This window comes from Giraffa tippelskirchi, chromosome 11 (genome assembly GCF_054371585.1).
Source record: "Giraffa tippelskirchi isolate mGirTip1 chromosome 11, T2T-mGirTip1v1.2.pri, whole genome shotgun sequence".
Classification (NCBI taxonomy): Eukaryota; Metazoa; Chordata; class Mammalia; order Artiodactyla; family Giraffidae; genus Giraffa; species Giraffa tippelskirchi.
The window spans coordinates 134,155,061-134,171,258 of NC_137285.1; the positions used below are offsets into that span (position 1 = coordinate 134,155,061).

Sequence of the window (16,198 nt, forward strand, 5' to 3'; positions counted from 1 at the left end):
TTTGAGAAGCGTTGTCTTATGTAAATAATTGTCAAGCAGTAGAAAAGTTACTGTTTTAAAGAACATGCTAAGGGAAAAATAACAGTCAAATAGCTACCACCTCTGGGGCAGGAACTATTAGCAATATTGTGAGATGTGCTTTGTTATCTCCAATATACAGATGATATAACAGACTAAATGAATTGTCCAGGCCCATACAATTAGTAAATGACAGAGTTGGAATCCATATTCAGGTTTAAATCATACTCAGATTTATCTGGTTCTAACACCTGTATTCCTGCCTACTGCTTTTGTATGAATAGAGTGGTATTTATGAGCTAAACTTTGTTTTGTGATGTACTTTTCAGCTTCTCTCCAGATTTGACTACCTTTTTAACTAATAAAGTGATGTGAAACAGCCGTTATCCCAAATAATCTATTAGTGTAAATGTCTGCTAATACATTTGTCAGCAAAAGTTTTAAGTCTGCTAAAACATTTCTGAAGAATTCTCATTTTGTTATACAGGGAAATTAGCATACTAGAAAATTATTGCTAGAGTCAGAACATAACAGATGTAGCTAATCACAGTACGATTTTACATTCTTCTCCCTCAGTTCAGAATACTTTGCAATTACTGTTATATTCCCTCTTATGTTCTTAGAGCAAATCTTTTATAATCTCTGTTATAAAACATGAATCTAGAATTAGTTTTTTCTAGACGACTCTTATTATCTCATTTTTAGTTAAAACCACCACGATCAACCTGATCCTTATTAATAGATCTTTGAAGTTCTCCCTTGACGCATTGCCTCCTCTTCTGTGAGGACTCATCATCTCTTGTTTGGGACTATTGCAACAGATTTCTCATTAGAATCCTTCCCACCAGTCTCTGCACCAGTCCGTCTTCCACATTGTGATCACATTTATCTTTATAAAAAAGAAGAGTAGTGTAGTGTGTTAGTTGCTCAGTCATGTCCAATTCTTTGTGACCCCATGGACTGTAGCCTGCCAGGCTACTCTGCCCATGGAATTCTTAAATCAATTATTAATTCTCTGCTTTTGAAATACTTCTTGGTGCTCCATGGAAAAAAGTTAAAATAATGTGTAAAAATTCTCCCTTTCCACATTTCACTCTTTGCTCACTCTTGCCACTTCCTCTCTTCTGTGACAGCTGAGTTTCTCATTGTTCCTTGGACCTGTGAGCGCCTTTCATAATCATGCTCCTTTTGAACAGGTTTTTTTCTGCCTGGGTCCCCCTCAGTTTTTAGTCCAGTAGACACTTTTCTCCTCGAAGACCCTCTTCAGAATCACTGTGTGAAAGTTAACTCCTGGCAGAATTAGTGCTCATACCCTCTAAATTCCCACAGGTCTTAAATCTTTCTAAAGGGCAAAAGTTTTAAATTTCAAGAAGATCTGACTTATCCATTTTTCCTTTTGTGATTTGTGCTTTTTGTATCCTAAGAAATCTTTGCCTAACCCATAGTCACAAAATTTTTCTCTTGTTTTCTTCTAGGAATTTTAAAGTTTTGCATTTAGGTCTAGGATCCCTTTTCATTTGGGGGGGGTGTGGTATAAGATGTGAGGTATGGATTGAAGTTTTGCACATGGACATCCAGCTTTTCCAACACATTTGTTGAAAAGACAATCCTTTCTCCATTGATTGCTTTTCACATCTTTGTCAAAAATCAGCTGACCATATTTGTCTTGTTTTTTTAATTATGTAGGTTTTGGATCGCTCAGTCATGTCCACCTCTTTGTGACCCCATGGACTATACAGTCCGTGGAATTCTCCAGGTCAGAATACTGGAGTGGGTAGCCTTTCCCTTCTCCAGGGGATTTTCCCAACCCAGGGATTGAACCCAGGTCTCCCGCATTGCAGGCAGATTCTTTACCAGCTGAGCCACAAGGGAAGCCCAGCTGACCATATTTGTATGAATCTATTGCTGGACTCTCAATTCTGTCACACTGATCTACATGTTTGTACTTTCACCAGTGTTACCCTGTCTTAATTGCCATACCACTGTGTGCTTAATCTCTCAGTCGTGTCCGACTTTGCGATCCCATGAACTGTAGCCTGCCAGGGTCCTCTGTCCATTCGGATCCTCCAGGCAAGAATACTGGAGTGGGTTGCCATTTCCTTCTACAGACGATCATCCCAGTGCAGGAACTGAACCCACATTGCAGGTGGATTCTTTACCATCTCAGCTACTGGGGAAATCCTTAATCAATTGCCTCATAATTAATTAGTTTTATAATTATTAATTGATTAATGCCTTAATGAATTGCCATAGCTTTACACTAACTCTTGAAATAAGGCACTGTGAGTCTTCCAAATTTGTTCTTTTCAAAATTGTTTTGCCTATTGTAGTTCCTTTATTTTCCATACCAAAGAACCCCCAAAAACCCTACTGGGATTTTGATCACCTTGAATCTAATCGCAGTTTGAGGAAACTAAACTGTTAACAATATGCTGAGCCTTAATTCATGAACACATTTGATTTCTCTTACCAGTCTTGCATAGTTTGGGGCATACAGATCCTGCACATGCTTTGTTAGCTTTATTCCCAAGTTTTTGGGGATGCTATTTATTGTAAATAATACTTTCTAAAATTTTCAAATTCCAATTATTCCTTGCTGCTGCTGCTAAGTCACTTCAGTCGTGTCCGACTCTGTGCTACCCCATAGACGGCAGCCCACCAGGCTACATCGTCCCTGGGATTCTCCAGGCAAGAACACTGGAGTGGGTTGCCATTTCCTTCTCCAATACATGAAAGTGAAAAGTGAAAGTGAAGTCGCTCAGTGTCCGACTCCCAGCGACCCCATGGACTGAAGCCTACCAGGCTCCTCCGTCCATTGGATTCTCCAGGCAAGAATCCTGGAGTGGGGTGCCATTGTCTTGATTATAAAAATAGTTAAACTTTACATGTTGATCTTAAATTTGCACAACTGATTTAAAGATTTTTTTAAATGGGAATTCCCTGGCAGTGTAGTAGTTAGGACTCCCGCTTCCCCTGCAGGGGAGGCAGGCAGCACGGGTTCGCCCTCTGGTCGAGTAGCCAAGATCCTGCAGTGCAGCCCAAAAAAAAAAATAGATTCTTAAAAAATTAGATTCCATAGGGTTGTATATGTAGAAAATGATGGCAGAAAAAGCATTTAGTTTCATTAATTTTTCTCCTTTGTTGACAATTTGATTGACTTCTGCTATTTTCATTCCTTTTTCAGTTTGATTTTGGTTTATTATGCTCTATTTTTGTCTATTTTCATATGGTAGAGGCCTAAATTGTTGGTTTGAGACTTCTTTTCTTTTTTAAAAACGATTTTTTTGATGAGGATCATTTTTAAAGTCTTTAGAATTTGTTACAATATTGCTTCTGTTTTATGTTTTGCATTTTTGGTCCTGAGGCATGTGGGATCTCAGCTCCCCAACTAGGGATCGTACCCACACCTGCTGTATTGGAAGGTGACGTCTTTACCACTGGACCACCAGGGATGTCCCCTCTGTTCTTTTCTGCTCTAAGCACTTAATGTTACAAACTTCTCCCTAACCCCTGCTTAACTATATCCCACAAATTGTATTTTTATTATTTGTTTTTTTTCTTTCATTTCAAAAGTTTTTCAAATTTCTTTTGGTGCTTTCTTTTTGGTCCAAGAGTTATTTAGAATCATATTTCAAATTTTTCAGATATTTTGGGATTTTCCAGACATCTGTCCTTTATTGATTTCTGCTTTGTATAATTTCAGTTCTTTTAAATCTGTTAAGGTTAGCTTTATTGCCCAAAATATGGCTGATCTTGATTAATGTCCCAGGGTACTTTAAAAGAAAATTGCATTCTGCTGTTTTGTGGATTGTTGTGTAAATTTCAGTTAAAGCAAGTTGGTTGTTAGTGTTGTTCAGATTTTCTATCTCATTACTGATTATCTGTTTACTTGTTCTGTCAATTACTGAGAGAGGATTTCCTGTGTTTCCAAATATATTTGTGGATTTGTCTGTTTTGTTTTTCGTTTCTATCAGTTACTGCTTTGTGTATTTTGAGCTCTGTTTTTAGATGTGTACACATGTAGAATCGTTAAGCGTTAGTGAATTGACGCTTTTATCAGTATATAATATCCTTCTTTATCCTTGGTAATAATCCTTATTCTGAAGTCTGCTTTGTTATTATAGCCAGTCTAGGTTTCTTTTGAAGGGCTGCATATATATCTTTTTCCATCCTTTGACCTATCTGTGGCGTTATGATTACTATGAGTATTTTGTAGATAGTACATAGTTCAATTTTGTCATTTTTTAAAACTCTAATCTCATAATCTCTGTCTTTCAATTAGTTTGTTTAGAGCATTCACATTTAATATAATTATTGATATAGTTCAATCTTTCATTCTTTGTTTCCTGTTTTCCCTCTTTGTTTTTGTTCCTGTCTCTTTCCTATCTTTAAAAAAATTATTTGAGCTTCTTACTATTTTATTTTAAAATTTATCTCTGGGGTTTTTTTTTTTTGGCTGTATCTTTTCATATTATGTTTTTAGTGGTTGACTTAGTGATTACAATCCACTTAGTTAATATTTTTTCCACATAAAATAAAATGCCGAAAGCTAAAAACCATAGAGATCTCTTTACCTTTGCTCTTATGTTATATATATCTGTCCTATTGAAAGCCCTGATAGAGAAATAATTTTTGCTTACAACCATCATACATATTCTAAATAATTTAATAGGAACAAAATAGTCTATTATATTTACCCAGATATTATAATTGCTCTTGTACTTCCTTTATTACTCATGTTCCACATTTCCCTCTGGTATCATTTCCTTTCAGCCCCAAGAAGTATTCCATTTTTAAAACTTTTTCTTTGACTTTCAGTCATGTAATTATTTCTCTGGATAAGGTTCACTCTATTTGGAATTTACTGAGCTTTTTGAATCTGTAAAATATGTGTCTTTTTCCAAATTTGAGAAGTTTGCAGGCATTCTTTTTTGTGCACCAAACTCTTTCTTTCCTTATTGGACTCCAGTGACATGAGAGTAAAATATTTTGATATTATTCCTCAGGTTCCTGAGTTTCTGTTTATTTTTTTCATTCTTTTCTTCCTTTCTCTTCTTCAGATTTTATCATTTCTATTGGTATATCTTCAAGTTCTTTGACTTTTTCACTGTCTCAATTCACTACTTGAGTCTACCCAGGGAGTTTTTTTTTTTATTTCAGGTATTTTCAAATATTCTTTTCAACTCTAAAATTTGTATTTGGTTCTTTTTTCTAGTTCCAGTTTCTCTGCCGAGAACTTACATATTTCCATTCATTTCAAAAGTATGTTTATCTTACCTCAGGGAGCATGGTTATGATAGCTGTCTTTGAGTCTCTGATAATTTCAACATCTGAGTCACCTTAGAGTGGCATCTGCTCATTATTTTTTCCCTTTGAAAATTGGTCACATTTTTCTGGTTCTTTATATATTGAGCAATCTTGAATTGTATCCTGCACATTTTGAGTACAATACTGTAAGACTCTGGGTTTTGTTAAAATCATCTGGAGAATGTTGGTTTGCTTTGCTTCAGCAAGCTGTCAGACCTTAAGTTCTGTCTCACCTTTGAGTGGTGGTCTGATGTTAGTTCAGTTTTCAAAGCCTTTGCTCTGCTTCTTTGGATCTGACTCAGCAGTTAGTCTGAAACTTGGATGCACGGTAGACTTTGTTATAGTTCAGGTCTCAAAGACTTTGCTGTACTAGGTTGGGTCTCTTCTGCGTATGTGCAGTTTAAGCATGAATCTAGGATTTGTATGGGTTCATGCACAGAATTAGAGAATACCACTCTTCAATTCTCTCTTCTCTGGGAATTTCCCTACATTCCCAACTCCCAGGGTTTCCTTTCCTGGTCATTTGGACTAGAAAGCTGGAATTTTCCTTGGACTTTTTTTAAACTGCCTGTGCTTTAATATGATTCTGTGTAACTGGGACTGCAATGAGAGAGGAGGGAAAAAAAGAACAGGTAATTTTCCTACACATTGCCCCGCAGTTTTACTGAGATATAATTGACATACAACATTTTCTACTCTTCATGGTATAGGGGCTCATGGCCCGTCCAGGTTCCTCTGGTTCTCCAAAAAGACAGGTGTTTTGTCCAGGTTTACGATGTTGGGTTTACTGCTTCTGTGTTGCAGCTCTGTGACTTCAGTTGTCTTTAGGGCAGGGCTGGGAGAGAGAGAAGAAAAAAGAAATGGCATAGCCTCCACATACTCTCACCTTGCATGGATCTCCTTTCCCCACTACTCTGTCCAAAAAGACAGATTTTCTTGGGGGTTTTGTTATCTGTATCCTATGCAGTTCTGCAGAGGGGCCACCCTCTAGACCTGCCAGGTGATGAGAGGAAAGAAAATGAGGAAACATCTTTCTCTGTATAAAGATTGTTATTTCAGTTTGGCCTTCCCTTCCCAATCTGCCTGTAGTTACTAACTTTTCATAGTCTTCCGGTAGTTCCATTTTATGTTTTGTCCAGTGGTTTTAGTTGTAATAAGTAGGTCTAATGGACTTATTTGATCTTAGTTGGCACCAGAAGCTTTTCATGAATTTTTAAAAATTTATTGTTTTACAAATTACAGTCATTATTTCTGATCCTCAAACTATTCTATGATGGGCCAATAGAAGCCCCTTCAGTGTTTTGATTTTGATTATGATTACATTGAATTCATAATTAATTTTAAAGGAGAATTGTTATCTTTACTATATTGTCTTCTCATCCACTTAGGGAATGTAATGTAGTTCTACTTATTCAGATTTTATGTCTTTTAATATCTTACCATTTTTTCACATAGATAATGTATATTATAGTCTTAATAGTATTTTTTTAGTATTTTAAATACAATTTTCATGATGCTGTTCTCGCATTAGTTACTGATAATGTATGGCATTGGTTGATTTTCATGTCTTCAGTGAGTTTGGTGTTTTTGTTTAAGTTTATTTATTTGTTTCATGGTTTCTCTGCATTTTTGTTGCTGCACATGGCTTTCTCTAGTTGCAGCGAGCTGGGGCTGCTCTTAGTTGCAGTACGTGGTCTTCTCAGTGTGGTGGCTTCTCTTACTGCAGAGCATGGGCTCTAGGCACATGGGCTTCAGTAGTTGTGTCTTGTGGGCCCTAGAGCAAGGGCTCAGTAATTGTGGTGCAGGGGCTTAGTTGCCCCATGGCATGTGGAATCTTCCTGGACCAGGGATTCTTATCCTGGAAAGTCTTGGCATTTTTGCTGAATTTTTACTTTAACAGTTTTTCCACCTGATTCTCTTGCATTTTTAAATAGATAATTGTATCTTCTAAAAATAACAGTAGTTTATCTTTCTCTTTCTGTGGGGGTAATTTATCCTATTGGCTTAGGCCTCTGTTGTTTAATGATGGCAAGTATCCTGGCCTTATCCTTTTAGTAAAATATGTAGTGTTGGAAATATATTTGTCCGTTTCTAGCATACTGTACTCTTTAAGAAAATGTCCTTCTCTTTTGAAGTTCTTAAAGTTTTTTTTTTTTTTTTTTCATTAACAATAAGCATTAAATTTTGTCAGATGCTTTTTTGAGTTGCTTCTGAAAAATCTACTTTCTTTTTTCCCACATTAATCTGTTACTCGATTTCCTAATGCTGAACCTCCTTTTTAAAATTTCTACCATGAACTCTGCTTGATCATGATGAATCACTTTAAATCCATTGTAGGATTTAAGTTGCTAGTATTTTGTTTGGGATCTTTACACCTAGATTCATAAATGAGATTAGTGTATATTGTTTTTGTTCACTTTTGTTTTCAGGAATTTGCTAACCTTATAAATTGAATTAGGAAAGCTTTTATATTTGTTTAAATTTGAAAAAGTTTGCTATATATAACTGGGATTTGGTAGAACTTTTTAAGAACATATCTGGGACTTTCCAGTTTTTCCTGATAGTTTGATCTATCTGGGTCTATTTATTTATTTATTTATTTTCTAGTAAAATGATTTCTTTAATTTAGATTTTAAAATTCGTTGTTATAAAATTGTACATATTGTTTCCTCAAAAGTTTTTAGTGTCCTTTGTTCTACAGTTTATGTTCCCTTTCTTATTTCGATTATTATTTGAATTTTTTTCCTTATCAATCTATGGAACATTTGCCTATTTAATGGTTCTTTTCAAAGAACCAGTATACTTTTCCTTTTTTTTTTTTTTTTGCTCCTATCACTTTTTATTAATTTCTGCTTTTATCAGTTCTTTTTCCTCGTATTCCCTGAGTTGAATAATCTCTCACTGGCCAATTTATTTTTTGTTGCTTTCTAATGAATGGGATTAAAGTTGTAAGTTTTGGGGTTTTTTTTCCCCACCACACTGCAGCTTTATTCCTCTGGCTTCAGTTCGTTATGTTTCTCACTCTCCTTTCTAAATGATTTGTCATTTTAGTTTTGATTTCCTTTTTAAATCAAGAATTATTAAGAATAGTGGATTTTTGCCTGTTTCCTAGTAGGTTGTTGGAGTTTTTGTTGTTTTTATTCCTTTATTATTAATAATTTATAGCCCTGCTGGTAGTCCTTTATTATTAATTTATGGCCCTGTTGTATTGTGGTCAAAGGAATATGGCTCAGGTAATGCCTACATTTTGAAATTTATGGAAATTTTGTTAGTAGCTTGGTAAATGTCAATTTTTATAAATGTCCCATGAATATCAAGTGCTAATAGGTTTTATTGGTAATATTGTTCAAACCCTTTATATCTTTATTTTTTGTTTAATATAATAAATGACATTAGGTTATTTAAGAAAAATGTATGTATATGTTGCAGGTATAATAAATTATAGGTCTGGAATTTGCCTTAAACTATCCCAGTAAATATAAAAGGGGTGACAGAAAAATAAAAGAAGTATATCAAAATGTTTATGATTGTTACAGTTGGGTTATGGTATATGAGGGTTTGTATTCTCTAATTTTATGTATGTTTGAAATTTTTAATAAAAATTTTTTTTAAATCCTCCCTATACTTATTTGTTTTTAGATTGCTTGATCTGTTGATTCCTGAAAAAGGTGTGTTAAAATGTCCAACTATGTTTTATTGCTTTTCTAATACTGTACCCTTGATGTTTTAAACCCATGTAATTGGGTGCATAAAATTTTACTACAGTTATATTTCCTCTTACCATAATAAAGTCTTTTTCACGTTTCCCATTTCTGTTTTTAATATTGCTATAGTAATCTTATTATTAGCGTTTTTAGTATATTTTCTATATCTCTGTTCTTTCAGAACATTTTTTCTTGTGAGATATATCTTAACGTGTGTGGGAGTGTGTCTGCTCAGTCACTCAGTCGTGTCCGACTCTGCAACCCCGTGGACTAGAGTCCTCCAGGCTCTTTTGTCCATGGGATTTTCCAAGCAAGAATACTGGAGTGGGTTGCCATTTCCTTCTCCAGGGGATCTTCTGGACCCAGGAACTGAACTCAGGTCTCCTGCATTGCAGGCACATTCTTTACCACCTGAGCTGCCAGGGAAGCCCCTCATAAACTTATGTATGAAAATATAATACACATAAGGAAAACACACACAAAATTTCCATAAATTTGACAATGTGGATATTAATTAAGACATATTCCCTGACCACAGTGCAGTAATTCATAAAAGAAAAGCAGAAAAAAAGGAGAAAAAGATAAAAGTTTTTCTTTCTAAAAGCTAAATAACTTCTGAATAACTCGTGGCTTTAAAAGGAAATTAAAACCGAAATGACAAACCACTTAGAACAGTGGAGCATTATATTTTGAAACCAGTGGAATGTGCCAAAATTTAGTGGGGCAAAGAAGAAATTTTACTGTGTTAAAATGCTACTCATTGGAAAGCAAGAAAGTTCAAAAATAGAGTATTAAAGTAGATCCAGGTCATAATCTATAGAACTAAGCACTGTCTGACTTGGATGGTAATCGCTTCCATGCTTTTCTTTTATAATTTTACCACCTGTGTATGTATTTTCTTTGGCTCATTTTAAAACTTCTCATAAAGGACATTATACAGTATTGATAAGTTTTTCCTTTCACTAATTGGGAAGCAATTCTTTTTATAAAATATTTTCCTAACTTTTTTATTACGGAAATTTCAAACACAAAGTTATAAAGATTGATATAATTAAACCAGTTTATGCATCATTCAGTTTCAGTAATCATCGACACATGGTCAGTCTTCATTCTTACCCCTCACCCCCTGATTGCTGTGATGAAATATTTCTATTCTTTTCCTGATTACAATAGGGATTACAGTATGCATTTTCACCTCCTTGAAATCTGTTAGTATCTTATTTTTCTCCTGAACAACGTAAAGACTCTGAGCACTAAAACTCCATTTTATGCTCTCCTAACTTGATTGGTAGATACCATGTATTTTAATATTTGTGTTTTTTTTCCATTTTGGCCATGCCACACAGCTTGTAAGATCTTGTTTCCTCGACCAGGCATTGAATTCAGGCCCCTAGCAGTAGAAGAGAGGAGTCCTAACCACTGGACGGCCAGGGAATTCCCCTGTGTATTTTAATTCTGTCCTGTTTTCTAATTAATACTCAATAAGAAATAGTTTTTTAAATAGTTAGTGATTATTTAGGTTTATTTATACATTTACCCTGGAGCTCAGCTGGTAAAGAATCTGCCTGCAATGCAGGAGGCCCTGGTTCCATTCCTGGGTCAGGAAGATCCCCTGGAGAAGGGATAGGCTACTCACTGCAGTATTCTTGGACTTCCCTCGTGGCTCAGGCAATAAAGAATCTGCCTGCAATGCAGAAGACCTGGGTTCAATCCCTGGGTTGGGAAGATCTCCTGGAGGAGAGCTTGGCAGCCTACTGCAGTATTCTTGCCTGGAGAATCCCCATGGACAGAGGAGTCTGGCAGGCTGCAGTCCATGGGGTCACACAGAGTGGGACGATGACTGAGCGACTGAGCACACACACGTTTACCATATTGCCCTCCATTCTTTCCTGCACCCCATGTCTTCTCTTTGGGATGACTTGGCTTATGACTAAAGCATGTCCATTACAGTTTCCTTTTCTGAGAGTCTGCTGGGGGCAGTATCTCTGTTTTTGTTTCTAGATAGCTATGTGATTTGTTTTGCCATGTAACTTAGTGTATTTTTAAAATTCAGTGACATTGGTATAGTAAAATCCCCTTTATTCCTTCATTTATCCGTTATTTATAAGAACAGTGTTTCTCAGTTTTTTTATATCAATAAAATGAAGGATAAAAATAAAATTGGTTATAAAACCCATGTCAATATGTAATATTCACCCATGAATTCATAAATGAATAATTTTTAAATGCCACATCCACTCAAAAGATGCATTCTTTTTACATTTACATTTGTTTTATATTACACTGGAAAAGCATTACTTTGGATCTACTGTACAAGTATAATGTTAGAAGTGTTTAATATAGAGAACCTGGTCACGAGACATAAAAGTTTTTTTTTCCTTTATGTACATTTTTGGTGGGCTTCCCTCAATGTGACTATGTGTTGAAGTAATACTTTGGATATATTGGATTACATTTTTGAGGAAGAAAGCATGATACATTGTTATAGTAACATAAAAATATATTAGAACAGGGAACTTCCCTGGTGGTCCAGTGGTCAAGAAACCACCTTTCAACGCAGGGGACAGGGGTTCGATCCCTGGTTGGGGAACCAAGATCCTATGTGCCTCGGAGAACCTAAGCGTGCTTGCCACCACTAGAGAGTCCTGTGCGCCATGCTTTTGAGAAGCGGCCAAACTGTTTTCCAAGGTGGCTGTACCATTTTACATTCTCTCCATCAAGGTACAAGGGTTCTAGTTTCTCTTCATGTCTGCTAGTATGTTTTTTTCTGTATTTTTAGAGCCATTCTAGTAGGTTAGACTGCAATTATCTACTGAAGTTGCGTTGATCTAATGCAACTGACTTATAGTGTTGGGTGGCCTTTCATGTGCTTATAAACAATTTTTATATCTTCTTTGGACAAACAGGTCTCACTCACTTTTTAAATTGGGTTATTTGTCTTTCTTCTTTTTGAGATTTAAGAGTTCTTTATATATTCTGGATACAAATATCTGGCAGATGTATGATTTGTAAACAGTGTTTCCCATTCTGTAGGTTATCTCTCCAGTTTTGTGATGGCATCAGCCATAGTACAAGTTTTCAATTTTGTTCAAGTCCAACGCATTCTTTCTTTTGTTACTTGTAAGGTCATGAAGCTAAGAGTTTTATAATTTTAGCTTTCACATTTATGACTATAACCTGCTTTCAGTGAATTTTTGTATATGGTATGAGGTAGACATCCAGCTTTATTTATTCCTATCCAGTTGTCCCAGTAGCATTTGTCAAAAAGCCTTTTCATGCTTCCCCCATGGAATGGTTTTGGCACCCTTGTTCACAATCATTTCACTGTGAATATAGAGTTTACTTCTGGACTTTAATTCTAGTCTTTTGATCTGCATATCTATCCTTTGCTACTATCACACTGCCTTAATTACTGAAGGAGTAATTATGTTTTGAAATTCAACTACTATGGTATGATTTGGAATTTCTGAAATGTGAGTCCTCCAAATTTATTCTTCGTTTGCAGGATTATTTTGACTGTTCTGACTCTTTTGCTTTCCATGTGAATTTTAGAAGTAGTTTGTTAGTTTCTACAAAAAAAAAAATCAGCTAGGATTTTTATAGGGATTCTTGTGCCGATTTCTTTTTTTTATTTTGGTCATGCTGCACAGGATGGGGGATCTTAGTTCCCTGACCAAGGATCAGACCTGCATCCCTTGCAGTAGAAGCCTTAACACTGGGCCATCAGGGAAGCCTCTGATTAGCTGTTAAACCAAGCATGCATTCCTATGATAAAACTCACTTGGTCATGATGTATACTGGAGTGGGTTGCCATTTCCTTCTCTAGGGATCTTGCTGACACAGGGATTGAACCCGTGTCTCCTACATTTTCTGCTTGGCAGGCTGATTCTTTACCACTGAGCCACCTGGGAAGCCCATATACTTCTTTTGTATGTTGGAATATTTGTTCATATTTTGCTAGAGATTTTTGTGTTTATATTCATAAGGGATCGTGGTCTACAGTTTTTTCATGATGTTTTTGTCTAGTTTAAGTATTGGAATAATACTGGCCTTGAATGAGTTGGGAAGTATTTCCTCTTATCTCTTTGAGTTTATGATGGATTGGTATTAATTCTTAACTGTTGATAGAACCCACGTTTGTACCCATTTTGACCTGTGCTTAGCTTTGTGGGATGTTTTTAATTTCTTTTATTGTTTTATTGTTGGTCTATTCAGATGTTCTCTTTCTTCTTGAGTTCTTTTGGTAGTTTGTGTCTTTCTAGGAAATTATCCCATTCACCTAAGTTATTTGTTGGCATACAGGTTTTCATATTACTTTATGATCCTTTTTATTTAGCTTCCAGTGCTGTTTCAAAGTATTTGAGGGGTGTTGCTTTGTTTCCCACATTCAATTGGCTTTTCTTCTTCTAGGCCTTCACAGCTTTGGTTGGCTGACCCTTGTCTTACATCGCTTTTTTGTCTCTGTTCTTTTAAAAATATTTTTGTGCTACTTAAGTGGAGCTAGGGGTAAGTTTAGGTTGATGGAGGTTCTCTTTCTAATTGTCATCCAGATGTTAAGAAATTAATAAATGCTCTTTTTTTAATTTTGATTTTTTAATTGGTGGATAATTGCTTTACAGTGTTGTACTGGTTTCTGCATACAGCATGTCGAATCAGTCACATATATGTATATATATATTCATATATCCTCTTCCTCCTGAGCTTTCCTCCCATCCTCCCACATCTTGCCTCTAGATTGTGACCGGGCGCCAGGTTGGGCTCCCTGTGTTACACAACAGCTTCGCACTTGTTACCTGTTTCACACATGGTAGTGTATATATGTCAACGCTGCTTTCTCAATTCATCCCACCCTCTCCTTCCCCCAGTGTCCACAAGTCCATTCTCTGTGTCTAATAAGCATTCTTTAATTTCACTGTTTCAAACAATTTGATGGCAAAAATAATAAAGTCTTTCTTTGTAAACTGCTCAGATTTTACTCAAAGCAAATAAATGTTTAATATTTTGTATTACTAATTTGCATTTGCTTGATCTAGTTTCAGAAGCCACACAGGTGGCAACTACTAGCACAACTGCCAATACTACTGGTACTGCCTCTACTTCCTCCACCACTGTGGGTGCAGTTAAGCAAGAAACTCTCTACTCCACTTCATCTGCAGTAAATACCCCAGAAAATATAAACTCTTCAGAACCCCCAAAGTCCATCGAACTTGACGGTCTTCCTTCAGACCAATTTGCAAAAGGACAGGACACTGTTGCCATAGAAGGTTTTACAGATGAGGAGGACACAGAAAGTGGAGGAGAAGGCCAGTACAGAGAGCGTGATGAATTTGTGGTAAAGATAGAAGACATAGAGACTTTTAAGGTAATGTGAATGTTCCCAGGTATAAAGGTCATAGTTTAGGGGATGTGTCTTCATGATGACTTAATACCGTGTGTCTAGTTTAAGTTGTGAAGAATTATGAACTTTGGAGAAAATGGTTATTTATGTAATTTAAAGATTTAAAGAAAATAATAGGAATATAATGTGAAAGTAACATTAGACTATTTTTTTGTAATTTCAAATTGTAGAATATTACAATTTTGTGTAAGAAATTTTAGCAGTATTAAGAACACTTATTTTGGGGAGCTTTGTTTGCTTGCTTTTTTTTATTTTAAATTTATTCATTTTTCAATTGATGGATAATTGCTTTACAAAATAGTGTTGGTTTCTGCCAAACATCAACATGAATAAGCCATGTTTGCTTGCTTTTGATTTAATGTTTTAATTGCAGTGGAGAGAAATGGCATTAAAAAATACAATGAAGAACATAACATTTAAATTATCCATATTCCTTCCATTCACAATTATCTGTTGTTAGTATTTTAGCATATTTGCTTCTGGTGGTTTTGAATATGTATTTACTATATGTAATAAAATTGCAGAAACAATGTATCATTAGTGGAAAAGTTTCCCATAGCTATAGAAAAGGGTAGTGGGCTACTTTGCATATTTGTGCTCCCTGTTTCTGGAAGAATTTAAGCAGAGACTGAATAGCTGACTTATAAGAATTACTGCAAAAGTTCAGCTAGGTAAAAGATAAAAGGTTGAACTAGGGAGTTCTTTAAGATTCCTTTCAGCTCTCAGAATCTATAAATCTAGAATATATTGCTAGTTTTTATAAATGTCGTTAATTCTTCTTACAGGAGGCTTTAAAAACAGGAAAAGAACCCCCAGCTATTTGGAAAGTACAAAAAGCTTTATTACAGAAGTTTGTACCTGAAATTCGAGATGGGCAAAGAGAATTTGCTGCTACAAATAGTGTAAGTAAAATGCTTGTTTACATTAAGCTTCCTATTTTTGACAGTGATCTTGGGTAAAATATAGAATGATATAAATTTAAATGTATTGTTTAATGTATTTATGTTGAGCATCTATGATGTATTAATAAAGTAGCATAAAATTTGAACTACAGAGTATATGATGCTCGATTTTAAAATAAAATTAATGTCTAAATACCAACTACCTAAATGGCTTAACTCTTTTTTTGTTTTTTTTTAATAATGGAAAGGAATTAACATTAGTGTGTGAAGAATTCTGATGGACCTAGAGACACTTAAATTGATTATTCTGCCAGTCAAATATCCTGATTTACCAAGAAGACTTACAGAATTATTCCTTTTTACTTAAGTAGTTGTTTAATAGCATTGAGCAAGTAAGCATCTGATGATTAGCCAAAGAAGACTACATCTATATATAGGATTGCAGTTAAGAGTGAGGCTGGGATCACTTTTATTGAGGGTGCAATTAGCCTGGCCTGAGCTGCATTTTGAAGGATGACTTTATATGACTGTCATGACAACAAGGGAATATTTTATGTACAGAATGTACAATTAAGTAATTCAAAGTGTTTCTTTCTTTAGTACCTTGGATATTTTGGAGATGCAAAGAGTAAATACAAAAGGATATATGTGAAGTTCATTGAAAACACCAACAAAAAGGAGTATGTCAGAGTGTGTTCCAAAAAGCCAAGAAATAAGCCTTCACAAACTATCAGGTATTTATTATTTTATGTAATATGTTTGTAATAATTATTGGAAAGCTTATTATTGGTGATATCTTATACAAGGAATTACATCAATTAAAGAGACTGATTTTTTTTCCATTATATACAAGTCTGAAAATCATTGCT

The 16,198-nt window shown here is 35.2% G+C and overlaps 1 protein-coding gene across 15 annotated transcripts in view; it reads left to right on the forward strand.

The window, feature by feature from the left end:
* QSER1 (glutamine and serine rich 1) overlaps positions 1 to 16,198 on the forward strand; it is a 77,128-nt gene that overhangs the window by 40,392 nt on the left and 20,538 nt on the right. For 13 of the 15 annotated variants that reach the window (XM_081543782.1, XM_081543776.1, XM_081543777.1 and 10 more), the window contains 3 exons: positions 14,063 to 14,391; positions 15,213 to 15,329; positions 15,930 to 16,063. In XM_081543782.1, the coding sequence (XP_081399908.1) occupies positions 14,063 to 14,391; positions 15,213 to 15,329; positions 15,930 to 16,063 (580 nt within the window). The remainder of the gene's footprint in view (positions 1 to 14,062; positions 14,392 to 15,212; positions 15,330 to 15,929; positions 16,064 to 16,198) is intronic. The other 2 variants (XM_081543778.1, XM_081543788.1) reach the window with 1 other exon arrangement.